The following is a 27,952-nucleotide window of genomic DNA, read 5'->3' as shown; positions in this document are numbered from 1 at the left end:
TTCGTTTCCTTTTGCATTCTTGCGTCTACAATAGAATAATGTAATGTCCATTTATTTAGTTTTTTTTTCATCATATGCAATGAATATTAGCAAACATCTGAATTTTTTTTAGGCTTTTATCAACATACAACTTCGCATCTTTTTGCTTTTTTTCTTCTTAATATTGTATTCAAATTTACTTTAAGACTCGTTCTTTTTTTATTCTCTACATCTTGTTATTGGCGCTGACAAGGAAAGTAGAATATTTTTTATAGGAGAAGTTTGGTGTGAAAAATCAAATCGGAAAATCAATGTTTCTCTTGACATTCTCTTGCCATGTTTCTCATTCATTCTCGCGCGCATCTTCCAAAAGTTCATCTCATCTTCTCTTCTCCACTCTCTTTTTCATCTTCTATGTACATTTTAATTGAATTTCTAATCATTTCATTCTTATTCATTATTTTTTTCTCTTATGTTTCATGCTATTACAAATACGTCAGTCTCAGATAGGCATACTTTCTACAACTATTTCCCGCCGCCGCCGCCGCCGCCGCCGCTCTTCGCCCGCGACAGACTCACGCACGCACGCACAACATCGTCCAACTCGCAACAAGATCCCGAAAGAAGGATGAGAAGATGTGAAAATACAACAGAGAAAAGACATTCTTTCCACAAGCTTTATATAATATAATCTTTTGCCTCGTCTCTCTCTCTCTTTCTCTCTCTCTCCCTTGTTGTCCTATTACAAGAAGCATCTTTTCATTAGACATGCAATTTGTCGTGTCGCATCTCGTCTTTCATGTTAGAAGTTTTTAGAAGCTAAATATAATTTTCCTCATATTTACAAATAACCATTTTCCTCATCTTAATCATAATGAAAAATTGAGTATTATTAAAAGGGGATTTCTCTTGTTTCTTTCTCTCTTTCTTTCTTCTTCTTCTTTTAATCTGTTAAATTGAAATGCGTCAGGGCGATTTTTGGGGGGACACAAATATCCTTTTTTTCTTGCAAGCTTACAATATAATATTATCATAAAAGAATTAACTAATGAAACAAATATACAAAAAAAAATAAAACATAAAACAATAAGTCAAAATACAATTATTCTTTTGATTTCCTTTATGACATATAAAGAATTTTTTGTTGTTGTTGTTGTTTATTACAAGTGAAGCAAGAACACACGCAAATTTTGGTATTTGGAATATTTCGTCAATTTACAAAATTTCTCAGGTAATTTTCCATGGGAATAAATCAATAATCTCTCTAAAAACACAAAAAAAGATGTATAAATTTGCCAAACGAACGAATTTCTTTGCCTGGACTCCGAATAGTGCAAGATATAGTTTTTTTATCTCCTCCTTTTTCCCTCTCTCTCTCTCTCACACATGTCACCAATGACTCACACTCTCTTCACACGCGCTTTTCGTAGAAAAAGAATATAGCAAAATGTTTTCTCTCCTCTCACAATTACTCTTTAAAGATTAATTCATAGTGTGATTTTTTTCTTATTCTCCGTGTCAACATTATGCATATGCCTTCTGCACTCACGCACGCGCGCACATATATAAAATATATATTCATATTCACTATTATTTCCTCTATTTACTATCATTTTTTCTTTATCATTTATAATTACGTAAACTAGCATCTACTGCCTTTGCGTATGAACATTTTTGGGATTTTCTTCGATATGACTAGCTTTTGCACTAAGCTTCACTTTTCCTCTCAGTTTTCTACACTTCGTTCTGATGTTCTTGCGTCTCTTTCTCTCACTCTTTCCCTCCCGTTAACAATGAAATTACTGTAAGGTCTAATATTTTACGTGCTATTTCCACATTTTATATGTTTGTTGGTTTTAATTTTGCCTATACTTTAATACATATTTTTTCACTTTTACTTTACAAATGGCTTGAGAATTGGATATTTTCCAAATTTCTACTCTTTCTCTGTTTTTTTTTACTTCTTCTTCTTCTTTTCTTTCTATTTGCTGTATGAATTTTTATTACGTTCGTTTTCAAGAAGGCTCAATTTGCACAAATTAAAAAAAAATTTCCTTTTTCTCACTGAAATTCTTCTGTAATTTTGTAAATTAAAAAAATTCTATGGCAGTTGGAAAATATGTTGCTCTAGTGCAGAAATAAAACTGATGTATATATATATATATATAGATATATATGAATATATAAGTGTATAAAATTATTTCTAATTGATAAACTAATAAAAAATACATCAAATAAATGGGAGTTTCTTTGTAGAAAAAGGAAAAACAACTCAGTCGCGTGAAGAATTTTGACAAATCCACTTTTTTTTTACTAACATTTCTCTCTCTCTCTCTCTCTCTCTCTATCTTCCTATTTTAAATATGGATGCTAATCAAATTCCATTTGAACGAAATTGATATTCGGACAAAATCCAACTAACTTACATTTAATGTTTTATGTATTCTTTCCACCTCTTTGTCGATAAAGTGTTTTCTTCATTCTATACCATTAAATAATATCGATTCTGTTTTCTTCACTTTCACTGTGTGTAAAAATCATAATTAGAAGCAATGAGAAAAGTATTCTGCAGAAGTATAAATGTTGTCTTTTTGTAATATTTTCAAAACTCGTGTTTATTTTTTTGAAGGGTGCGAGACTAGGGTTTAAAAATTCGAAATATTTCATTCCTGATCTCAAGTCGAAATTTTGGTCTCAATCGTTTTCTCGCAAATTTTTCCACATAAAATCTTCTACATTTTATCCAATGATTTCCTCTAGTTTTTTTTTATACTTTTCCAATGATCTGCACAGCCTCGCCCCCTGTATTTTCATATTCAAGTGTGTTTTCTTTCATTTTTCTAACAAAAATCAAGTTTGCGGAAGGAAACTTTAGTCATAAAATGTGTTCAAAAAGTATTTTCTCGGACAGTAAAATAATCAAGTTTTTTTTTTAAATCCTGTTCAGAATCCTAATGCAGAAAGGAAAGGAATTAAGGAAATTGCGTTATCGTGTTTCTTCACATTTCAAAATTCATAATTTTTTTGCAATCATTACAAAATATGTATTTTGTGCTCACAGCGCATTTTTTAACATCTCTAAAACTCCTCTCATTCCCTCTTTTCTCCCTCTCTCTTTCTCACGCAGTAACACTTTCATGTGAAATAGCACTGATAGTGTTTTTTTAGACATTTCGGATAAATTGTAACATTGCCTTCTATCTACAAAGTGAAAACTGGTCGCAATGAAGATCATCTCTCTCTTGGGCAAAATAAAGTCTCTTTCTTTCTCTCTCTGAGAAAGTTCTTTTCGCAAACTTGTGTGCAAGAATTGGGCGTGAATCATCGACACAGTAATGCTTTGTTCTCACAATGTCTTTATACACTTGTGCAGAGTTTAATGAACTTTTCTTTTCTCCCTTCTTTTCTTTTTTTTTGGTAATATTCATGCCTATTCATTCGATTTTTGCATCATTACTTTTTCCCTTCTCTTTCTCTCTCCCTCTTTGCATTTCGTTCATTTCTATTATTAACAATCAAGTTTGCTTGTAGTGAATTTTTTCTTTCAAACTTCACTTCATTCATGTTTAAGATATTGTTTGATTTAAGGACTTTGCCTAAAATGTCTCTTAATCTAAATGTCTAAACCACCTTCTTTCTGACTGCCAGGGAAGGATGGAAATTGCGAAAGTCGTGGAGAAAGGCCCATTTTGTCTCAACGTCGAATTTGTGCGCGATGGGAAGTACAAGCAAAGTCGCTTAAAGACGCTCTCTCTCTTTGAACGTCTTCGTCATATTTGTTTCATTAATTTCGTCTGTTTTTTCTTTTTCTTTGTTTTACATTTAAACACTAAACAATCGTTTATCGTAAAAGTGTGTGAAGCTGTTTTAGGCGCAAAATTCTGCTTTTGCTTCCTGCTCGTGCCAGTGAAGAAAGTCATATTCTATGGACAATCCTTTTTACCTTGCTGGCCTTTCCCCTTGTTGCTAGCATTCGTGACGGAATTTCGCGACTTCCGCCTTCCCGCCGCGGATCATTCAGCCCCTCGCGGCACCACGCTCTTGATGTGCGCCTGAGTGGTGATCGGCAAGGTGGTTGTTGTTGATGTCGGTGCGATGGTGGTGTTAATTGCCGCCTCAGCGGCATAAGTCATCTTTTCCGGCGCTGCACTTCTCGTTGGCATTGACAATACATCGTTTGCCACTTGCTGACTCGCCTCGTGTGTCTCACTCTGCGGCGTCAGTTGCTTCTGGACGCCGCCGCCGCCGCCGGGAATCTCCAGATTGGCGGCGATCGATGTACTCGTGGACGCCGGAGACGCCAAGACGGTGGTGGGCGTGGACGGGCCATCAGACGCAATCCCTCCGCCGCCGCCACTCGGCGAGTTGCTGTCCGCCACAGTCCAATTGCGCTCAATACCTGCAATACGACATACGGAATATTCGTGCCACAAATTCATCTCAATCTACAATTTCTTTCACATCTACTTCTCTCTCTCTTTCTCTCTCTCTCTTCACACAAAACACACATTCGCCAAAGTATGTACAAAACTAAGAGACACTTTGCTACAAATCTCCTTTTATCATTTGCCTCACATTCTCTTTCTACAGTCTACGGAAAATCTATAAGATGCAAGAAGAAAAGACAATATAATATATGGAAAACTTGAAACAACAACAGTGTTTATGGACAGTGAAAGAAGAAAAAGATCGTTGAAAAGAGTTTTAAAAAATCTGCAGGTGAAAAGAAAAGAACTCATGAAATAAAAAATTGATATTTCTTCCCATTTTTTGACACCAAACTAGATTAAAAAAAAAGTGTTTTTAGCGACAATTCACTGATTAAAAGAATATGTCGGAAATTTCATTATTGCATCTCTATAAAACATATCAAATAAATGTATTCAAATTCTACATTTTTCATTATACATATAAATTTGCTCTCTCTCTCTCAATCAATCAAACAGAATAGAAAGATTTATTGTCAGAAATAAAAGAAGAAATCTGCAGAGAAGTCGCAGAAGAGGTGCAAAAAGAATAGTAAAAATAAAGAGAGAGGCTACTAACTGGCCGAATGGACAGGCATCTGCATGTGGCTTGGATCGACGCCCTGCATCAAAGCGCTGCTGAGTTTACTGAAATAGCTGCTCAATGTATCTGCAATCAGCGACGCAATTTTTTCCCGATCCGTCTGCAGGAGGAACACAAAACACTGTGTTTATCACGAATAATCGCCGAAGGATTGCGATTAAACCATACCTCATGAATAAATCCTAAATGTACTAATTCTTCCGAAAGATGCGTCGCTGAGTCATCTTGAGAGACTTGGCATGTCAGTTGTCTATTCATTTTATCATCCATCCGGAGTAGTATTGTCATCTGAAAACACTGCACATTAAAATGTATAAATATCATTTTTTTTTAGTTCATTGAGCGATATAATGGATTGTTAAATTAGAAATATATGTCTGTGTCTCTATATGGTCGTTTTCTTCTTATTATCTCGTTTCACTCCTCATGCACACGTCTACAATGCATCGTTAACTTTTCAATAGCAAGGTCTCCCTCTCCCTCTCTCTCTCTTGCTTGCTTGCTTGCTGTTCTGCATCATCGTTCTCTACTCCCTTCGCCACACAGCTACCACACTTCAGTCATCTTGTGTCGTGCAACACTTGCATTATTATTATTATTATTATTATTATTATTATTATTATTATGCATTTGCAAGGAGAGCTCGCGCAGTGTGGAAAGAAATATATAATCTTGTGTGGATGCAAAATTGGGGTTGCGAAATATCTTCTTATAAGCATGTAATGTTGTGTGGTTTGTGGACACAAACAGTATAAATGTTCTCCTTACCATTAGATCACAGCTGTCTTCTCTTGGCTTTACACTACACATCATATTCACAACTTTCCTAGTTTCTACATCTAGAGGTTCTGGCGTCACTGACTTCACAGACTCCGTTGGTTCTGGTGATATAGCTCTTGGTCGCGGTGGCGGCGGTTGTTGGGCCGGAAATGCAGTCAAGGGATAAACGCCAAATCTGGAAAAATTGCAGATGTTAATCGATTTATACTCAAAACACACACAGCCATCAAATCCATACCTCACATCTTCCACGAACTTCTCCAGCTTCTCAGCCGATTGCACATCAGCTAATCTCACTTCCACAGGATCATTGGCTCGAGAAATGTCCGCAAGGACAATGTCGGGTTTATACACTCTTTGCATTGCTTCGTCAATTGTCGGCTCTTGCTGTAAATTTGCTGTAATTACAAGAAATAATCAATATTTCTCCTCCATTTCACCCAGAAAAATCTACTTCACCCACAGATTGTGTGAAAAATTTGAGGATTTCTTATTGTTGATCTCTTTCACAGGGGAGAAAACGATCTATTTGGCTTCTTGAGAAATTCTTTATTCCACACAAACAGTGGGAAAAGCTTTCTCTCTATACTTTTGATGGTGACAATTTAATCAAAAGCGCCAAATCAACGTCACATCCCAATGATGGTGTTTGATCAACTGATCGTGGAAATCTCTCAATTTCCACATCAATCCCCCATCAATCATCGATTCCTTTGCAAACACACGCAGAGATATTTGCAAGGAAATCAAGTGAGAATGTGGGGAAAAATGTCGAGCGGAAGGAGTGGAAAAAATGTCACAATAGCATTTCTCCTTCAATCCACACAACATTGCACACATTGTTTTTGCAAATAAATTAAGGAAAGATTTAATAGAATAATCAGAGAGATACTAACGTGCCGTATCAACTAGACAATGCGCCGCTAACAGCTTAAGCGAGTGAACTTCAAACAAAAGTGGATGAAATAATAATTCCCTAGCACTATCTCGTTCGGCGGGGTCTTTATTCAGGCACTTTAGGATGAAGTCCTTTTGTTGAGCATCATCGAGGCTTTCAATTGTTCGTGTAATCATTTCCTCAGTGACTAGTGTTCCGGAATCGCCGTTGCCTTGTATTTCCAAGCCGGCCATTTCCAATGCACACATACCAAATGAATAAATATCTATGGCAGGTGTCAGGGCAGCTACAAAGAGATACAAAAGAAGAAGGGTTATTCATATAGTACAACTCATCAATTACCCACGCAATGAAATACTCCCATTCTCTTATCACTAAGAATTTCATTCATTTCCTTTTCCCCTCCCACACCTTCTGAGCCGCAAGTCAACGACTCATTGAAGATTCTCCATTTGATTATAGAGAATGGCTTAACAGTGCACTACAATACCGAGCGGCTTTGAGTACAAGAATCCAATTGTAAATTCTATGAATCAATTGAAGTATGACTCAATTGATTATTAGAAAATAGAATTAGCAATTTTGCATCAATTTCTATAGAATTTAATTGCACACAGAGAATTGGCCTCTATGTGAATCTCACACACTTTATAGACTATTTTTTTTCCTGTGTCTCTGCAATTTAGACACGGCGCCACTCTATTGTCCAACACACAACTATTACACACTTGGCGCAGCAATTGTAATGGAATCTCAATGGAGATTTACAACCAATAAATTTTCCCACAAATCAATTATATATCAATAACTCATTGCAATTTTACCATAACTAGACAAGAGAGTAATAAGAAAATAACCAGTAAACTTTGCTTACCACCATATTCTGGTGCAATAAAGTGCATATTCTTCATATTATCCCTGCATGTCTTTACATGATGGTGAATGGCATCGGGAGCTACACTACCAATCTTTACTAGACCATTGTGTTGAATAAATATTGTATCACAGGTAAGGTTGCCGTGTATAATTGGCGGCGAACAGGAATGCAAATAACTATAAATGAAGTAATGGTGGAAGAGACAAAAAAAAGAAACACATATTGAGTTATACATAAACCAAGTACAATGACATAATAAATATAAAGAAATATATATATATGAACCTTAGAGCTGATAATATTTGTGTGCACCACCGCCTCCACGCCTGCAGTGGTAGTTTCTTAACATTCCTCTTAGTCCGTTTTAGGAACTGTTTCAGTGACCCGGAGGACATGCACTCAGTTATAAATATTACCTGTGCGGAGAGAGAGAGACAATATCAGATCAGAAAATGCAGTCACACGAGAGATAGAAATACAATTTATTGTCAATACTATTATACCCCAGAGCTATTTTATCGATGAAGAGCAGTGATTTTTCAAATTTCCCGTTTTATTACTAATTTTCCATTATCGCAAAATATAAATGAAATAAATGTCCGCAAATTGACTTTAACCATGAGTATATTCTACACGAAAATGAGCCAAATGCTTTGTAAACTTCAATAAACAGCTTGTAATATTCGATTGAGCTATTAAGTGCTTGCATACACTTCAATCGATGGAAGGAAAAACATAACAATCTCCACATCATTGATAGTTGCCAATAAATTCTTTTTGTAGAAAAGCCATAAAGGTTCTTTTGAAAAGCTCTGCATGCAAAGTTGTATAATGTTTCTTTTATCAATTAAACTCTCGTAATTGTCAATATTAAATCCATTTTCTTTGTGAAGCAGGTAAATTAATAGCTCTGAAGTCAATGTTTTTATGTTCAAAAAAAATTACCCTAGGCTTATCGTTATGTGTATCGGTCCAATACCGATGAAACTTGACTATATTTGGATGCTCCAGTTGTGTTAAGTTCTCGAAAACTTGCTGGATTTTTTCCTCCTGCGATTTGAAGTCTCGTCTTTCGGAAAACTGCACTTCGTTCCACACAACTTCGACACCCTCCTCTGTGTCCATCGCCAGGTAAGCACAGTCAATGCCGGGAACATCTCTCTGCTCCAGCTGCAAGTGAATAGCAAAAGAATAGTGTTACTTGAAATCCATTCAATTCAAAAAATCCCAACGAAACAACGCAGAGAGTTTCTCCACTCCAAAGATCAAACACTCATCGTGGCGTCAACTCTGAGCTCTGTTTTTTCTTCCTCCAACGGGGGAGTGTGCAATGAAGGCAAAAAATTTGCCAACAAGACAAGATTATCTTAAAGTTTCTTTTTTCTCTCTCTCTCACTGCAAACCCTGAAAATCCCGGAAATACTACACTAGTTCAAAATGATCAAGCAGAAAATAGCCAGAGAGAGAAAGAGCGCCAGAAGAGTACCGCAATGAAGGAAAAAAAGAACTTAGAAAAAAAAGCAAAAATAGTGAAGTTGACTGTATTTTCAATTCATAGATAAACAAGTTTTTTTTCTCCCCACTCTTTTCTCGTTTTGTGTGTTATTCTCCCAAAATATGCGTCGTTCTGTGGCTAAAGACCTTGGCGTGTGGTATTTGATTCATTCAAAAAATACTAAATCACTACAATGAGTGAATTTTATAATGGTTTCAAATGAAATAGACCAAAAATAACGCTAAAGCATGATTCAATCAAAACTCAATCTTCCGCCTCCAATAATCAGAATAGTTTCCCTTTTGTGGATTTAGCAATCTAATTGAAAATAAACACACACAGAAAGTGCACAAATTCGCTGTGATAACGTTGATATTGAGACTAAGTAGAAGAAAATGGTCGTGAAAAATGCCCTTGTAATCAAACATGTGTGCGTCTCTAAAGTACTGTATAAAAGCCGGATAAAATTGATGAAGAACGCGCGCATGATTTCTCACGTGGCAAAAATCGTCATACAACTCCACAGTGAGACATTCCATCCATGACGTTCGCATGTCCTTTTGAGACAGACACGCTGCACGAGTGCCCAAAATAGCACTGCATCTTCTCACTTTTCTCATTGTATTGAACGATGACGACTAGAGAGTGTTGATAGCGAAACCAGAGATACACAATCGCCAACGCGAGTCATGTGTCAGCGTGAAGCCAATTGGTTGGGAAGATGAATGATCCTGAGGAAAACCCACACAAAACTACGTGTGCAGTCTTGTATTTATTAAAACATTACAACGAGGTGGGATTTCTCAGTCTTATCAGTGGCGAAATTCCACAAATATTTCTGCGCACAATGCTTGAAAAGTACACAACGCAATGTGGATTCGCAGTCACGCTCAATCATTCAAAACCTGATACAAAATATAACCACAGAATTCACAGTTGTTTATCAAATGAATAATAGTTTCAATAGACATTTTTATCCATGAGATTATTACACCACAATAATAATGCACACAGTCTTTCTTATTCTCAATCCATAGAACGCATTACGGGAAGATGAGAACACAAATATCACATGAGTCCGTTCGTCTTAAGACGCAGTCATACAATTCATTAAATGGTTGGATATGTAAATAGTCATACAATTGTTCACAAGAACACCAACAAAATGATACAACGAGAAATACTTGAAGCGCAAAAGTGTTGCAAATATTCAGCGACACAAAGCAAATAGTCAGAAATGTGAAAATGTTCACATAATTTAAATAATTACTGTCAAAGAACTAAATATATCAACTTCTGTCTTTCTCAGCAAACTCTGCAATAAAATTAGCTAATCTTTGGATCTTGCAAGATGATAAAAAAGAATCAAATTTGTTGACCTTGTGAAAAACATGTTGATATAAAATCCATGCTCGTGAGCGCCGCATAATGTAGAAAATCCGCAAACCTCTCTCGTGTGTCATGTCGAATGTTACAAAGACAAACAACTATACAATGTCAAGAGCGAGTGTGAGAGAGTTTCAAAAAAAAAAAATCTAGCTGAAAATCGCATTGTACATAAAATAAAAATTCGTATGTATAAACTGTGGAATTTTCTAAATTGCGCAAAGATAACACAACACCAAAGAATACAATTGTAATTCATACATCCAGGAAAAACAACAGAGAAAAAGCCAAAAGAACTTCATGACGCACAAGAAAAACATATAAACTCATAATGAAAAATAACAATAGCTTAAAACATCTAAAATACAGTAAAGATACATTGTAAGGAAATTGAAAGAAAAATTGCCACATTGCGAATTGTGGTGGGGAAAAGAGAGTGACACATATATATTTGCTGTCGCCATTAATATCATAATATCAACATACCGAAATTACATATATTTTCCGCAATCTAATAATCTTTTTTTTTACAATGTGTACGCGAGAAAATACAATTTTTATTTGCGTGTGAATTTCTTATATAAACACAACACGTACATATACTAGAGTAATTTTACCGTGATATCGATTTTACATCGTGAAAACATATATTTGCCTAAGTCTAGAGGAAATATAGTAAGAAAATGTGTACATTTTACAGGTGTTCAGTCAGTATTAAATTTTGAACACCTCATATAAACGAGTCATTATTGCATTTCACTTTAAGATTGTTCACTTAAAGCTGTTTGAAAGTTTGCAGTTTCTCAGAACTTGAGAATCACAAACTCAAAAATAAATATTTATTAGTCCACACGTTACGCTATAAATCACATTAGAATTACTCTATATTCATTGACATTTTAAAGGAAAAATCTACCTCAGAAAACACAAGACATCGCAGAACAACTTTTAAATTTATATCTCTCAATTATACTGCATTGATAACAGCTGAAATAATCATTTCTCAGAATGACGACAGCAAAAAGGAAACATGTTGAATTTCCAAGAAATCTTCTCCCAAGCAGATAACGTAATCATTCGTTATTATTACACCCAAATCATTACCTATTTATATGTGTTATTAATATCCAAATATATTCCTAATTGCTACTCTAAAAATAGGCATTTTGTGTATATATACGTGTAATTTTGCGCAATAGTAAAAATATATTCTCACTACGCTATATTTACACACATAACATCGATATATGTGAGAAAGCTATAATATGAAGATGTGTTGTAAATTAAATTCACATTAAACTTCCCAACTCTCGTGGGTGTGTGTTGTTCGGCAAATTGGCACTACCTGACAAATTAAACATACCCCGTTTGAGGTGCTAAATTGTCACTCCTAATGAAGCGTAGCGAAAGATAAATTCTTTTCTCAGAAATATCACAAAATGCATTCACTCACGTTACATTTCATTCACACATTTTGCATGATGACAAACTGTTCAGGAAAAAATGGCATAATTATAAATGTAATGTCTATAAATGTTATTCAAAAATTGCATTGCATGAAGAAAGACTTGGACACAAATCGTCTTCTCTGTCACTGGCCGAAAGAAAAGACGCAAAATAGCATATTGTCTTGGTTGTTGTTAATGTTGATGGGAACAGGTGTTTGGTGAGATTAGTTTGATTAGAAATTTTTCATGTTACGACAATTTGAGCAAACATGATTCAGATGGACAGGCGTGACATTGAGAGTTATTGGGTAAAATACAGCATATAACCATATGTGAATACGTATGCATTATCATAAAAGTCTATTGGCAGAAATCAACTGACAACTTCTCAACATATGAAAATTATTAAAATTAATTAAGATGCTCATTTCTCAACTTGGCAACCGATTCTTTTGCTTCGCTGTTTCTCTGCACGATCTTCTTTTTCCTCACTGCGGCGTGTTAAAAAGAAAATTGAATTTATTGTCTACATCACTTTTTTTCATTGTCACTCTACAATATATGTTGTGCGCTTAGAGAATCATTTCGAAGTGAAGTGAATAATAAAATCTAATGAATAATGTCTTTCTCAAATCATAGACACACAACAGACAGAAAGGAGAAAATACTAAAAATACAAAGGTCAAGAGCATGTCTTGTTGTGTTGTGTCGCATAAAACTATGAAATATTTGTATGTAAAATATTTCTACCTATTGTTTAAATTCTCAACACAACAGAGAGTGCAAATCTATGACGCATTTGCATTATTATTGTGCGCCTACGAGTTGAATTCTCTGCAATCATTCTAACCGCACCAAAGCTCTATATAACACACATGAATATATATAGTCAAATCCAATTTAAAGCACACACAAGACAAAACCTTCATAAATTCGTGCTTAACTTCCCTGACGAGACATGACTTTTTGCAAATAAAATTGTAAATTGTGAAATGTTCTCATAGAACGACTGTATAAAGTAATATCAATAAATTGTCAATTGAAATTAGTTTGATGAACGGGAAAAAGGTGGAAAATCACCGCAACGTGGCTTCATCACAGTGTTACGCTATGAAAAGCAAATTGAGAATTTAATTCGTGTCAGAAAGATGCCAACTTGCTCTCGACGATTATAAAGGATTTTCAACACGTTTTCCCCCCCCATAATCCGAAAGGTGACATCAAATTGTGTCCTTTAAACCCCGCGTACTTTGTTTTCTATTTTCAGTGTTTTTTTTATAGTCTTTAATAGCCGCGAAAAAAAAGAACAGCAACAAATGCTAATATAGACAAATTGTGAGTGTGTAAAATTGAGATATTGTCATTAATTGTGATAATATTCATAAAATGGAACACATTTTGTAGACTTAATTGACCAAAACTTTATTCAATTACCACAATTTTGTATTTTACATTTCAAGTTATTATTATTGTTAGTCATAATTTTCACATGTCCAAAATGCATTAATAAATAAATCTCTCCCATATTTCAATCACACTCTCTCACACCATGCACCGACTCTTAATACTCAAAATGAAAGTGTATTTTGAGAATATATTCAACGAAAATTTCAGGCAAATTTAATTAATTACCATGCACAGCAATCAAATCGTTATTCATCATTATGTATACAGCGACTCAAGAGATGAGTTTTCCCTGATAAATAACAGGAACATACAATTCTTTCACACAGTCTGCAAACCACATTCGTCTCTCATATAAAATCTCGTGCCAAAATATCCAATTATAAAATATATTTTCTATATAAATGGCGCCTCGCTGTGTAATGCAAATAATGTCTGCACGTAAATTGTATTATTGTGTAAATTGTCCAAGTCAATATTCTGCACGAGACGCGCTGTTTCGGCCGAAAATCTCAGGCGATAAGCGTACTTTTCCTTCCACCTTCTTCTTTTTTGCGCTGTGAACAACATTTTATATGAGGAACAAATACATCTGTGTTACGAGGGCAACCTCATATTGGCCATATTATGATGATGACAGACTATACGTAAAAATTGCTCTCTTCTATACTTTTCTTTATTTTTACACATCGAATTTCAGTTTGATGGCATTTTTCCACCCAGTTGAAGAGACAAGCAAAAAAAAAAAAGAGAAAAAATGCGAAAGACTTTGAGCTATTACGTATGCTTTGCCTTCATGTTACAAATTCACTGCGATGATATTCTATTTCCTCAATTTCCACCACAGAAATTCTTTCACAACCATCAGCAAAAAATTTCTTCAAGGAAGTCATTTGAAAATCTTTATCCTCTCGTCTCTAGACACCACAACTTTCTTCTCTTACATTCTGTCTTCTCTGCCTCTCAATTCCTCGTCTCACTTTCTGGCTTTCTGTACACAAAACTCATGGCTTAATAATAACAAAACAACCAAATTTTCGGAAACCAAGTTGAGCGTGACGCTGATTTTGTCCTTCGTCTCTTGCGTTAAACACACACATTTTGGATTCTTGACAAATTTCACATATATGCGAAATGGCTCTTCCTTCCGCAAGGAGGTTGGAAATTAATGGCACCACTTAAGTTACTCCGCATCGAACGATGTGTGTCTCAGGATATGGAAAAGTTCTCCGCATTCATGTAATTACATCACCTCAGCCAAATTACACTGGCGATATTTCAAATCATTACATTTTCATTCAACCATATTTGCATTTTTTTCGTGAATTCTGTGAGACAAAAGACTTCGATTCTTGTGGAATTTATTTGGTATGCAAATTATTTTACTCAATGAAAAATAATATGATAAAAATGTCGATTCGTTGAAAATTATTGATATTCTGGTTTTTCTACTTTTTTCAAATTGCGCATCGCATAGCAAAGAAGAGAAAAGAAATCAATCTATGCGTTAATTGGGAAGTGCAAAAAGAATGTCAGGATGTTCTTCTTCATCGCAATGTTCCATCATTCAAACACACCCCTAAAATAAAATTATCACGATTGACATTGAATATCTCAATAATTTGCATAGCATCAAATTTCACGTGAATATCAAATGTTTTTCTTCTCACTATATTGATTCATATATATTGGAGAAATTGCCCATCTTTCTTCTTCTCCACTCTCATTTCTCCCCACATTAACAGCACTCTTTTTCTAGTCAACCACTAAAAAGACAATTTGAAATTGAAAAGCAATCCAAAGAGCTTTTACTCTTTCTCCATCAGTCAGCATAAAACCACAAGAAAATGTACACAACACAAGAGCGAAAAAGCCATCAGATATCCTCGCGATCTTCGTGAGATTCAATGAAGACATTGATTTTTACCTCGTGTTAATCAACATCATGTGAGAGACCGTAAAAGAAAAAAAATGTAGTTTTCTTGCACTGGCTAAAAATAGCTTTGCAATATCTGTATATAATGTCTAGTTGTAAAATGAAACGTTCGTTGAACTTTCGCAAGTTCCTAGATCTTTGGATCGAAGGTCAATTTTTTGCACACACGCTCACAACACTCCAACCAAACCACACTCTCAGTACTGAATTCACTTCCACCATATTCGCAAATTACTGAAGGTGAAATTCGCCAATGTGTATATTTTAATAAAAGTGATTGGAAGAGCGGTGCGCGTAGAAAGAAGAGAAGGGAAGAGAAAACACGACAAAAATGGTAATATGTGAGTATATTAGTGAATTGAGGCATAAATTAGAGATAAAACGCACTTACAAATTGCGCTACAATTACACTTGAATTTCATTGACAACCATATATATTAAAGGTTTTGTTGAAATTTCCCTCAATACACTTCTCATAAGCCGATCATCAGTAGTTAAAAGTATTGATTGGATATTCTATCCTCACAAGTACTAAATTACAAACATCAAAAGTCACACGCTTGGCGCCTCTCCGGAAGCCATATGAAATGAGCTTAAATTGTTGTGACCGAAAAAGTTTAAGAAAAAGTCGATTGATTTAAGCTTTTCTAAGTACGTAAAAGCACTGAAGTGTTGATGAATTACTTAACAAAATCATCTGTATTTACGCTTCATAAAAGAAGATGTTGGCTTTGATTTTCAGTGATAACAAGAATTTCATTACAACTTCATTTGCCGCGCAGTTTTTCTGCCACTCCATTAATTCCTCAGAAATCTTATTTATTCACTTTGTGCGTTATGAAAAAAACGCTTCTTCAATACTAGAAAAATTTTTACGAGGTCAATCTCATAATTAAGTCATTAAAGCACTGATAAGACGCACTTCTATTTTATTCATTTTCTCGAAACATTTCCTGATATAAAACTCTCCAATATCAAGTGTCCCCCAATTTTCTTTCGTTTTTTTTTGCTCCTCTGCACATAATTGACTGAGATTAGATAGTATAAAAATTGAATTTACACTTGTAGATGCTATTTTTAGTCCTCAATTACATTCTCAAATCGTCATCCTCCGCTGAACTACCTACTACTGTGCCCACAATCTAACTGTCGCTAATTATCACTTCCAGCGTGCTCTTTGACGAATGGGGTTTACCAGAAGAAAATTTCCCAACAACCTCCCAACGACACGTTTCATAAATTATACACACGGTGCTCACTCACATTGCAGGAGAATTGTTATCATGTGGTTTCCATTCATGTTTTTATCAAAAATTTATTTCTGGAAATATCACACTATCAAAACGTAATAATACCGCAGAGAACAGCATTTTCCCCCCAAATTCATCCTTTCGATGGCATTGAACTGAAGACAAGAACAACTTTGTAGTCCAACAGAAGACAAAGTTACAGTACTTTGTACACATTTGGAACAAGAAATGTTGTAAAGTTTAACAACAATTCACATGTTTTACATGAATTCCAGCAAAGAGAAAATATCTCATGGTCAATGTTAAAGCATGTGATTAGAATGGAATGTTTTGATAAACACACAAATACTGAATTTTTGCACTTCACATCATTCATGTCTCTCTCTCTCAATACAATAGAACTGGAGCATCGCGATGAATGAGCACCATTACAACAAGTGTATTGGGACAGAAGCTATCCCAATACGAATTGGATGAATGAGAAAAATAGTTCAATTATCAAATGGTGTGACTTTTATTGGGTGCCAAGGTCATCATAATGTACACACATCTTAATACCCAGAACTTGTTAAACGATAACTTAAATTTTCATTCGCATACTCTCTACTTGTTAATTTGAATAATTTTTCAATTACATTTGATAATGAATTCTTCCTGCAATCTATTTGAGAAAAAACTTAGTTCTTCTATGAAACTTTTAAATTCTAATAGCTAAAATAGATAAGGTTTTCACTTTTATATAATAACAGAGATAATACCACAATTTTTTTCTCTGTCATGCTGATTTAATCCTAAATGATATCGAATTGTTACGCCCAAAATGTCAACAAAACACGCGAACTTCTCCCCTTCATAATCTCCATAATAGATAATATCCAAATAAAAGTTAAATTATGTATTTCACTTGGTTATTTCTCTCATTATGTTGGTCGAAAAAGAGATATAAACACTCAAAGAGAAACTTTCGTCTGCCAAGAATTATTTCCAACGTCAAAATGAAAACCAAATAACTGTTTTGTCGTGTGTAATACAATCTCATATTTAATAGGTTAAATAGAACTTTTTTCTGCCAAACATTCTTGTCTACACTAATTCCATGCCATTCTCTGCTATTTAATTATATCCGAAAAAAATTTTTGTAGTAATTTGAATAAATTGTCTTTGTTCCTAGGGCGCCACTTTGTCCTATAGGAAAGAACTACCAAATATCATGATGAGAGGCAAGTCGGTTTTTTAATTAACATTTGCGGCTCAATTCATGTAATATTCCACGAAGTGAACTATAGCACTGGAAGAAGAAGAACATTTTCGCCGGTCTCTCTTTTGTCTTCGCGGGACCTTCGCCGAATTTTCGCAACGTATAGTGAATTGTGGCAGGTGATGGGTGGCATTGTTCCTCAGAGGGTGGCACAGCTTTATGGAAATAGATGTGGAGTGAAAAAAGACGAGAAAATGTCAAGGTAAGCTACATTTTTTTCACCTCTATTTGATCCTACCGAAAAAAGAAAAGGCATCACATAGCAACACTGATAATTCCCAGTGACCAATAGAAGAGTGTCGACGAAACAGAAATGCGAGAAGATATAGTATAACATCACATATAGAAAGCATACTGTGGACTTGTGAACTGAACTCTAAAAAAAGGTTTTATCACACACAGAGAATCTAAACCAGTATTTAGTAATATCCGGAAGTTAAAATCTCATCTTTTTTTCATACATTCATAGCAAATGATACAATTTATATGCAGGTGAAGAGCTCCTCATTCAGCAAAGCAAAACAATTTGAGTGACTCACGAAATTCTCTCTCTCTATACAAATGGACGTGATTAAGAACGTGTCTATCTCTCTTCCTCTCAAAGCTAATTCACTCAGTAATGCTTTTCACATACCACGCAAGTCCAGAACCGAAAAAAAGTTTTCCGTATGAGTCACTTTGGGGAAAGGTTTCTGTCTGTATTCACTGCATTTTTGTACATCATGTCATGTTAAAACATACTTCAAGTCTTTACTTCTATTTTTTCATTGGACAATTAATACGAAATTCGAGTAGAAAAAAAAAACGTTGTGGTATTTCACCAAAGTGTTTAATTTCTAGAAAAACCACAAAGCGCCATTTAAATCTTCCCATTCAACATCTCATTCTCAAGCACTCTCCACTGACTCAGCATCATTTGTATAAACTAAAATTTTTCCTATAATGTAACTGGTCTTGACCTTAGCGTACATTTATTAAACCACGCGAAACACCATCAATAATTATAGATTAATCACTAATTGAGTGTTAGTGGAATAAAGTGTTATGTATATACATCAATTTCACCACTAATTGACACATTTATTACAGCTGAACCGCAATTACAAATTTGATAATTTCAAATGTGTGTTTTCTTAAATATCTTCATTGATATCGTAGAATTCAGTGCATTATTTGTACCTGGCCTGGTGCAAAGACTAAAGTCATTCGCTTGATTGCATCAATTTTCAGAATGCCAATTTTTCCGTTGGTTTTATTGAAATTAAACAAAAAGCAGAGATAGATGAATTTTGTAAATTTCTCTCTTTCGCTCACGTTAAACCAACAAAACAGAATTTGTACAAACACCACCACAAACATACACACCGAGACGAGAACTTGAGCGCGAGACGGAGCACATGACCGAACAGAAGACTCAGGCAAGTGATACGAATGTGCTTGAAGATTTAACCGAATTAGCTCTCCTTTTATCAATTCACATTCTCACATTATCAATTGATAAAGTGTGATTTTATTTACAAACAAGAACTTCCCCGACAACTGCTAATATACACTTCACAACATGTGCTTTTTCGCAAATCCAATAACTGTTATACATAAAAAAAACCAAAGTGAAGGTGTGATCTTAGATTTTCGTTAGCAAATACTTATGTACATGTTTGCTATATACTATTATAAGTATTTAGGGAATAACAATTTTTCATTAAAAATTTTAAATCAAATAGAAATATAAAGATTAAGATTTGTAAATTAAGCTCGCCAATCACAAAGGCAATTTCTAATTTTATTCCTTTTACATAGTATATTGAAAATAGACGCAATGGGTCAAAAATAATTGACCTATGTAGACACGCAGATCGCGAAAAAAGTAAATAAGCGCTCTGGGTGCCTCTCAGGCGCGTTGCATCACACAAATATTGCTGCTTCTCCTCAATTCTCAATGGATAATTTCATGAGTCACAAATTCCCCTTGATAATGAAAACATTTTTCGTCACACATCGCAGCAGTGTAACCTTTCCTCATTGCGCCCCGCACGAATGTACATATTATTGCATTGCGAAGATAGTTAAGTTCAAAGAGCGGTAAAAGCAGCACACAAAAACCAACAACGTGAAATGGGAGAGCATCAAAAGACAATGGTTTATTTTTCGGAGAATCTCTGGCGTAAAACTTTTTCTTCCTCTTTACCGAAAACATTACATTTTAAGATTATAATCTTGAAAGTCAGTGAGAAGAAAGTAAAATTACATCTGTGGGATACTATCATTACTTAAACTATAACCAGTGGCTTTCTCAATCTTTCTTCTTCATGTGCAAAGAAACACCACATAAGAAGAGAAAAAAGAGGAACGAGGAAGAAGAATTAGCGCTAAATATTACACAAAGTGTCCTTCCACACTATTTATTTCTCTATAATGTAAAATAAATACACGCAGCAAGAGTGTTTGAGCGTCTGAGTGTTGAGGACAGACGCAAAAGCTGAGCACGAGGCATATTAAGTTGATTTTTTTCAGAAAATATTATGACACGAGTTTGAGGAAGTTTGTCATTCTAGGTGACTCGCATTGGTTGTAATTATTACTCTTTTTTTCCACATTGATTGCTGACTCAAATATAATATTGTCAGGTGACAAATTCATTATAAATATCCATAATTGGTCGCAATTCTCAAGCACAACCGACTTTGCACTACTCAAACACGTCAGTGCAGGCATTATTATTGAGGGTTTGAGAGAAAATAAAATTGCCATTTCCTCCATCTTTCCTACTAGACACAAAATTTTACTGGCCATTTTCGGATTTACGATCGTTGCAATTCTCTCTCTCTCTCTCTCTATTTTGCGCTGTACAACAATATATAGTGAAATGTGTGAACGAGTGAAATTCAAATCTCAAGAAACACAAACCATTCACTTCTACAAAACAGTCAATGATCTTTCAACGATGCGAGTGTGTGTCGATGACAAACGTGTTTAACTATTCATTTGTAATTATAATAAAATCTCAGTTAAATGGACGTTATTTTTTCTTTCCTCCTTTTCCTTCTGCACTCTCAAACCGCCGAACCCACATTTTCTGCATATACTCTTTATCATATCCATTAATGAAAAGATTTAAAAAAAAAGAAAGAGAAAAGGAAGGTGGGCGAATGAACTTCCCCATTTGAGTGCGCGACAGGGTGGCAATTTGTTTGACGGGAGCTTCGTGTGACCAGCAATCATTATAATCACCAAGGAGTGGAGTGTTGATAGGCCACAACTTCACATTACTTTGCACAATATTGCTCATGTGTCTGACTCAAGTGGCTCCCATGTGTCCGTGACCAGAAATGTACATGCGGAGAGGAGAGAAGATGCCAGCCGCCACTCGACGTGGAAATGAGTGTCCACGGCCCAATGAACATAATGCCGGGAAAGTTAAGTATGTTATTACTCCTAATCATCCCACCTTTTTTTATTTTAACGAAATACATATACTCTTCAACGCTATATAGCGCACATTTATGTACAATGTGCGGAACGAGAGGTTATGAGGGAAAAACACAAGAAGAGAGACGAGCATTGCAGAAAATAGTTCATCGTCTGCAGTTGAAGAAGAAGAAAATACCCTAAAGATAGAATTCACACCTCTTCTCATCCTCTTTTATCTTAGCAATTTTCTGTATATCAAATAAATCTACACTCACATCATACGCACATGCAAACATAATAATAATAATCTACACACAGTGAAACATCAACTCAATGAATTCCTCCAATAGAAATGCTTTTTATCAGTGACAAATCAATTTACAATTCGACGCCAAGAAGCCGGTCGCTCATTGAAGATACATTTCTCCACGTGCTTTGCACAAATTTCACGTCATAAAGTAAAGTCATGTGGATTAACTTCATACACATGTTCACCCAAAGGCAATTACAATTTTATTATTGCAATCTAATTGAATTAAAAGTGAAAAATCCGCCTTTAGCTAAGGAAAAATCAATGCTAATGTTCTTCATAAATGTGTGTTTTTTATATGAAATTTACAATTGATTAGTTAACATCATTTTCATTGACAAAAAAACGAGTTTCATGCAATAGAATTTCTAAGCTCTTCTCATAATAATCATTCGCATATCTCATACATTTTGCCTCAATTCTCGTTATATAATTCCGCACTCGTGTTGAATTTCTACATACAACAAGAACGTGACTTGACAACTAACATGAGAGCGAAAAGGTGATGAGTTCAAATTTTGCACTCCTCTAACTTTTGCAATTGTACGTCAATTTCTTTATCTCTCACACCTAAAACAACTTTAAGAATAAAATTTGCACATGTGAGCGAACATTTTAAAACAACTACAGCACGAATAATTTATAGCCACAGCCCAAGAATTGTGCTAAATTGAGTGTGTGATAAGGCGTTGTGGGTCAAAAGCCGCACTTCTTTTCCGGTCATCTTTCCCCCCTTCAATACATTAAACTGCAGATATCAATAAATCGCTCAAGTCCTATTAATAGATTCTACACAACCGCAGAAAAGCATGGAATGGAGTAAAAAATGACTTTCACAATTAAATTTCTCAATATCCATTAATGTGTTTCCTCTTCCTTTCATCTTCTTCTTCACACAAAGATGTCAATATTACGTGATTTTTCGCTTTTTCATCTCATTTTCCTTCTCTCCAGAAATACATTGTCACATTTCTCATGCTTTCTCGTTATTAATATCGATTTTCATATGTGACGGATAAATTTTTAATATATATTTCATATTATTGTTGGCCAAAAAATCCATAAAGCACAGAATTTTATACTACAATTCAAAGAGTAAAAGGAGAATTTATATATCGTACAACATCAAAATTCAGTTTAGAAGGTGGAATCTCTCTCTTTTTTGGAGAAAAGTCATCAAACTTTCCTGGGAAAATTGTTGAGCAAAGTTACAGTTTAAAGATATAACTACAGTCACTTTCCCATCGCCATATAGAAATTTTATGTGTGTGTATATTTTGTTGTTCCTTGAAACCCAGAGAGACAGATGACACAAAGCTTATAGTGCTTTGCTTTTTGAAAATATACAACGTAAGGAGATACTGAAGACAAGAGCGTCGAAGGAAGAAATGTGTTTGGAAGATATACATAATGTATCTAAAATCAGTATAAAGTGATTCATACGTGAACAATGAACTTGAGAGAGTGAGAAAGAGAGAAAAAGTATCACAAATAAGTTCTCGTCTCAAAAGGCAATTCATTTATGCCAATTTAGTTATCTCTTCTCTTTCTCGTTATTTTTTTCATCTTCTTCATCCGTCCACATTAAGTCTGGTTGTTTTGTTGATAGAATATTACTAGTCAAAGTCAAGCTTTGCCTCTGAATAAATTAGTAATCCATACTAAATTGGGTTTCTGCTTCTTCTGTTTTCCACAACCCATAAATATATCCAACAACAACAGATCCTGAAGCAATATCTTATCAGTATTCTGTTCTGGAAAGGTGAGTTTCTGCAATATGAATAACATCCGAAGATCAACACGCGAGAGACAGACAAGGAAATACATCTTGTGGACTATCAGATGAAACAGTCATCCCTGATCTTACTCAGTTCGTCTTCGCTCTCAGTCTCGCTTGCTCACACTCAACTAAAGCCACTACTTCATGATATGATAGGTCTATTAATAGACATAGTGAGAAGGGATTGCAAAAACAACGAATCCACGAGAAACATGAAAAGATATTGAGTCATCATCAGTCGCAACTATTCGTTGAACAGCAATGGAAGATTCACAAAGAGCTGTTTTAAACACAAAACCATTTCTATTCTACTAATTTCTTATCTCATATAAGAAATTAAATACCTTTGCTGAGTTGTTAAGAAGCACAAACTTCTTGTGCCAAACTTGTGTAAATTGAAAAGAGCGCATTTAGTGAAATATGTAAAAAGATAAATCTTAATCGAAGATTTAACCTCGAAAATAATGGAATATATGGCATATGGCCAAATTTCAATTATCATGCAGTTCATCCTCATGGCTTTATAGCAACATCAGAAATCTTACCGAGATAAATGTGAGGATAAATGTTGATGTTTTGAATTTGTCTCTTTAAATTTCATACACTCTGTTTTTTTTAGAATGCAATCACACAACTTGAAGTTTATGCCTTTTCACTTCGGTTGTATTTAATTACATTCTCACAAGCTCTTTCTTAATATGAAACAGAGACAAAACAAAGGCAAAATCGATGATCCTATTTTGCCGCAAACATTCCACAATCTTATATAGTTATATCAAAAATAAAATCGCAAGCACTGAAATGCCACGCGATTCAATTGCATATAATCTGCCTTTATAGTGTGCACAATGAGACCAGACAATTGTAGTATTTGCGTAGAAAAAAACAATAAAAATACGTTGATAAACGCGACAAATTGCGCATCAATGAAACACATATGACTGTTGGCGGCGGTGGTGGTGGAAAAATAAGGAAGACAACGGTTATCTTGCGAGACTCTCTGTGAGATTATTAATAGAAATTTTGTATACAATTATAGTTCGAGCTATTTGATCAGTCTTTTTTAGCCTCTCCTTGACTAAATTTGACAAATAGCAATACGAATTCTTTTGGAGAACAAAATCCGCTTGCAGATGTTGCTGAGGCCATTAAATGTCCCCAAGAGTTTGGATTTTGGGCAAGAAAGAGTGTCACAAGTGCAGACTGTTGCTTTTGGGTAGAGAGAAACTTGACTTTGACCGCTGGCGCTAGTGCATTAAATAGTTGGGATTCTTCAAATTGAAAGCGCTTATGTATTTTTAGCCACCCACATTCAAATTGAAATGAAAGAACCTTTATTTACGATTCCAACATCGCTCTTTTTTTGCTATTTAGAATTTCTCTCTCTCCCTCTCTGGTCAATTTGGCAAGAAACGAAAATATCCGCGCTTCTCTTTCATGTTTAATCCTCTCCTTCCCACTCACAATGCTACAAACTTCTTCTTCAAATGTTACTTTAAACGTACACAGTCGGAGATTAAACGTGGCAGATTTTTATTTACACCCCATCCACTAATCACCAGCACAGCGTGAATGCTGCTGCTTTCTTCGCGAGGTGGACACAAGAGACAAGAGGAAGCGTCATCCGATGAATGGATCATTTCACATTCACCGCGACGAGTCACACGCATTAATAATAAAATGTGTGAAGTGCAGATGATACATAAGGAGAGGCACCAGTAAATTTAGAGCCTCGCGCAACACTTGCACAACTCTCACCCAGAGAGACCTAACTGAACAGGATTGAGAGACGAGACTCACCTCTTCCCGCCGCTTCAGCCATCGTCCGCACGGACTCTCCTCTAAGATTTCGCTCTCATCTTCGGAATCTTCGCCACTCGGTGATTTCTGATGGTCTGGCTCGTTGTTGCTGGATCGCGACGATCGGCTGCCCGGCATGGCAAAATATCACACGGAGTGGCAAAGAGTTGCGAGAGAAATGGGGGCTCTGCTGAGTCGTCTGTCCACAAATCCCTTTCCTTCTCTCCTCGCCTTCAGCTGCAACGCGGCCAAGGGACTGCTTATCTCTTTGCCTGCTTCGCTCAATGGATGCACGACCACCTAAATCCTAGATTTTACAATCACACAACTCACTTTATCAATGCACTTCATGCCGACACTCGCATTTCTCTTTTTTATCTCTTTTCCGGAGGAAAGATGAGAAAGAAAACACTGCACACGTTCGCCCACAGACACTGTTTTTCTTCAGGCCCTTGCGGGGCTCCAATTTCCTGCTGAATCAGACTCTGCAGCCCCGTGCACGGGCCCCACGGCGCCGGAAGGTGTGGCGCAGTGTGGAGAACAGGGTGAAAGGGAGGCAAGCAGAACAGATGCACTGCGCGTTTGCTGTGTTGACACAATTGAGCAAATATGTTAGGTTATGTCTCTCCGGACGTCCAATGTCACTTCTCACACTCCTCTCCGGGGCGCCCAGTGGAAAAATCCCCCAGTTTGCACTGGTATCCGCCACTCTGGCACACGAATCACTGCCTGGTGCCGATCCACAGGCAGTCGCGGGCTGCTTTTATCGGCGAATCGGGGGCAGATTGCGTGGAAGAGACGCCAACTGGCACGGGGGTAGTGACACTTCTGCGGAGGTGGCTCACTCAATGTGCATCGAGGCGACGGGGAAGTGACTCTGACCGCTCGTGGGCGTCCCTTGGAGTGATCTGCAGTCTCTCTACGACACCTGGTGCATCTTCAGACACAGTCTGGCGATCCGGACGCGAGATGGGCTGAGCCCGAAGAAATGTCACAACGAGGTGCTTGGATTCCTCTTGTCTTTGGAGAAATTGAGAGTCTCTTGCTCTCTTGAACGACACTGAGTCGCCTTGTTTTCAACCAGACGTGTTCTGCTTGGGCGTGTGACGGGGCTGCATTTCACACAACCGTACTGTGTGCGTGTTGGTGTGCAGTTTTTTTCCTTCTCATCTCACTCTCTCTCTCTCTCTCTCTGTCGGTCATTTTTACCCAGAACTTTTAGACTTTTTCAGACATTTCACTTCCATTTGCGATACAATGTAATCCAATATCCAACGTGAAATTGTAAACTTTTTCCTTCTCGTGACACCACAGAGACATTTAGTCGGGTGGGAAGAAAAAGCGTGGAAAATTTCTTCACTTTGCAATATTTTTCCACCTCCCTATATATGTATGCAAGTTATTATATAGAAAGAGACGACCAAGGTTACCGGCTCACATCGATTTAACAGACAAAATACATTATTGACCGTAGAGCAACTTTGATTTGAGATATTGAACCTATCCCACTAAATACAGCACAGTTTTTACGCCAAACTCACTCTGAAACTGCTCGCCACGATATTTTCTGAAACGACTGGCCATTTCACAAAATACACTGTCAAACTTCACGTCCCACTAAAGTATTTGTCGCCCAACTGTTGACCGGTTTTCCCGTACTCCCAAATACTGAAATGCTTCCCGCAGAACACGGTGAAATCTCCGTGAATTGCACAGAAGTGATGCCGAGATGAAACAGTCACGAGACAGATCCACTACTTCATGTTTTCCATTGCCCCACGACCGTGAAAATTGATTTTTCCGTGCTGTCGACGTCCTGGGACTCTCCATGGACAATTCTCAGCAATACACATTTGTACGGCATCTGAAAATGTCGCAGCAAACTTCACGTTGAGCTTCGAATCCTATTAAATTCCGTCCATCTGTTGGGAATCTTTGAAAGTAGTTTGAGCGCGAAAACAGATATAGCTGGTGATTTGGAAAAGCTCATGAAAGCTTCACAAGATTTTGATATTCGGCAAGGCGATCTTGCAAAATTAAAAAGTTCAATTCCTCAGCAAATGCCAATAAACAAAAAAGGCACGTTATTTACTTTCCGAATGTAATTAGGATAGAGTAAATGGACAAACGGAAGCAAGTGTAATGGTAAAAATAGTCGATATTACATCAACATTTATTTACTATGAAATTTATGTGTTTTTCAGCTCAAGAAAAAAAAACGATTGAACTGAAGATTCGATACAAAAATAACTCTCACATTCATTGACAAATCGTCACAAGCCGCAAATGATGGCGTGAGAATCAATTTTCAGAATTCAGCGAAATTATCAATCCACATTTTGGTCTTAATAACTCGGATAACGGGTGCCAAAGAATAACTGAAGAAAATCCGTAAAATCAATAGATAAAAAGAAATGATGAAGGGGCTTAAAATGTTTTCTAACTCATACAAATCAATGTAAAACGCCCCGGGAAAGTTTGATATAAAGAATCGAAAGTCTCTCCGATCGCAATCAATCACAGAAATATATTCGAGAAGTACTGAAAAATATAAATAAATCCTTATGAAACATAGCATAAAGCGCATAAATCTGAAATCTGTCTCTGTCACGTTCAATCCAACGTCAGAGGCGCAGAGAGCTTGAGACAGAGGGGACGCAAATTGGCCGAGAAGGCGACTTCTCGAGTCTCTTGAGTTGAGTCCTCTTGTTACCAATCCCAAGTGCATCACCACGGAAATCAATGAAGTGTGGCGGGATAGAGCGGAGGAGCTCCCAAGGGAGACGCCGGGGGCGCGCGGAGTGCGGCGGATTTTTGCGCGCCGACTGATAACAGAGATTGAGGAAACTCCGCCCACGCAGTGTGTAGTG

General features: G+C 36.1%; 1 protein-coding gene across 5 annotated transcripts; it reads right to left on the bottom strand.

Moving 5' to 3' along the window:
• Positions 1–1,833: 1,833 nt before the first annotated feature.
• On the bottom strand, positions 1,834–26,739 carry LOC132257277 (nuclear receptor-binding protein homolog). 5 transcript variants are annotated; one of them, XM_059754118.1, is made up of 12 exons: positions 26,624–26,706; positions 26,292–26,464; positions 25,083–25,389; positions 8,550–8,774; positions 7,890–8,020; positions 7,602–7,780; positions 6,726–7,013; positions 6,068–6,227; positions 5,818–6,004; positions 5,218–5,346; positions 5,026–5,149; positions 1,834–4,378 (listed from the first exon to the last, which is right to left on the bottom strand). In XM_059754118.1, the coding sequence occupies exons 3-12, from the start codon at positions 25,218–25,220 to the stop codon at positions 3,993–3,995; spliced, it is 1,947 nt and encodes a 648-aa protein (XP_059610101.1). In that variant the 5' UTR covers positions 25,221–25,389; positions 26,292–26,464; positions 26,624–26,706; the 3' UTR covers positions 1,834–3,992. The 5 variants fall into 5 exon arrangements, with proteins under 5 accessions (XP_059610101.1, XP_059610103.1, XP_059610100.1 ...); XM_059754120.1 differs by having other exon boundaries at positions 5,218–5,337; positions 26,292–26,739; XM_059754117.1 differs by having other exon boundaries at positions 25,083–25,382; positions 26,292–26,738.
• Between the last annotated feature and the right edge of the window lie 1,213 nt (positions 26,740–27,952).

The sequence above is a fragment of the Phlebotomus argentipes genome, unplaced genomic scaffold (genome assembly GCF_947086385.1).
Source record: "Phlebotomus argentipes unplaced genomic scaffold, Phlebotomus argentipes genome assembly contig_42, whole genome shotgun sequence".
NCBI classification, from domain to species: domain Eukaryota; kingdom Metazoa; phylum Arthropoda; class Insecta; order Diptera; family Psychodidae; genus Phlebotomus; species Phlebotomus argentipes.
This window is presented reverse-complemented; position numbering and strand designations above follow the sequence as displayed.

Excerpts from the sequence above, each read along its gene's own strand:
- LOC132257277 (XM_059754117.1), bottom strand. The coding sequence starts at position 25,220 with ATGCCGGGCAGCCGATCGTCGCGATCCAGCAACAACGAGCCAGACCAT. Across the intron at positions 6,228-6,725 it reads TTGTCTAGTTGATACGGCAC|CAAATTTACAGCAAGAGCCG; the intron begins GTTAGTATCTCT and ends TTGTAATTACAG. Across the intron at positions 5,150-5,217 it reads ATTTAGGATTTATTCATGAG|ACGGATCGGGAAAAAATTGC; the intron begins GTATGGTTTAAT and ends TTCCTCCTGCAG.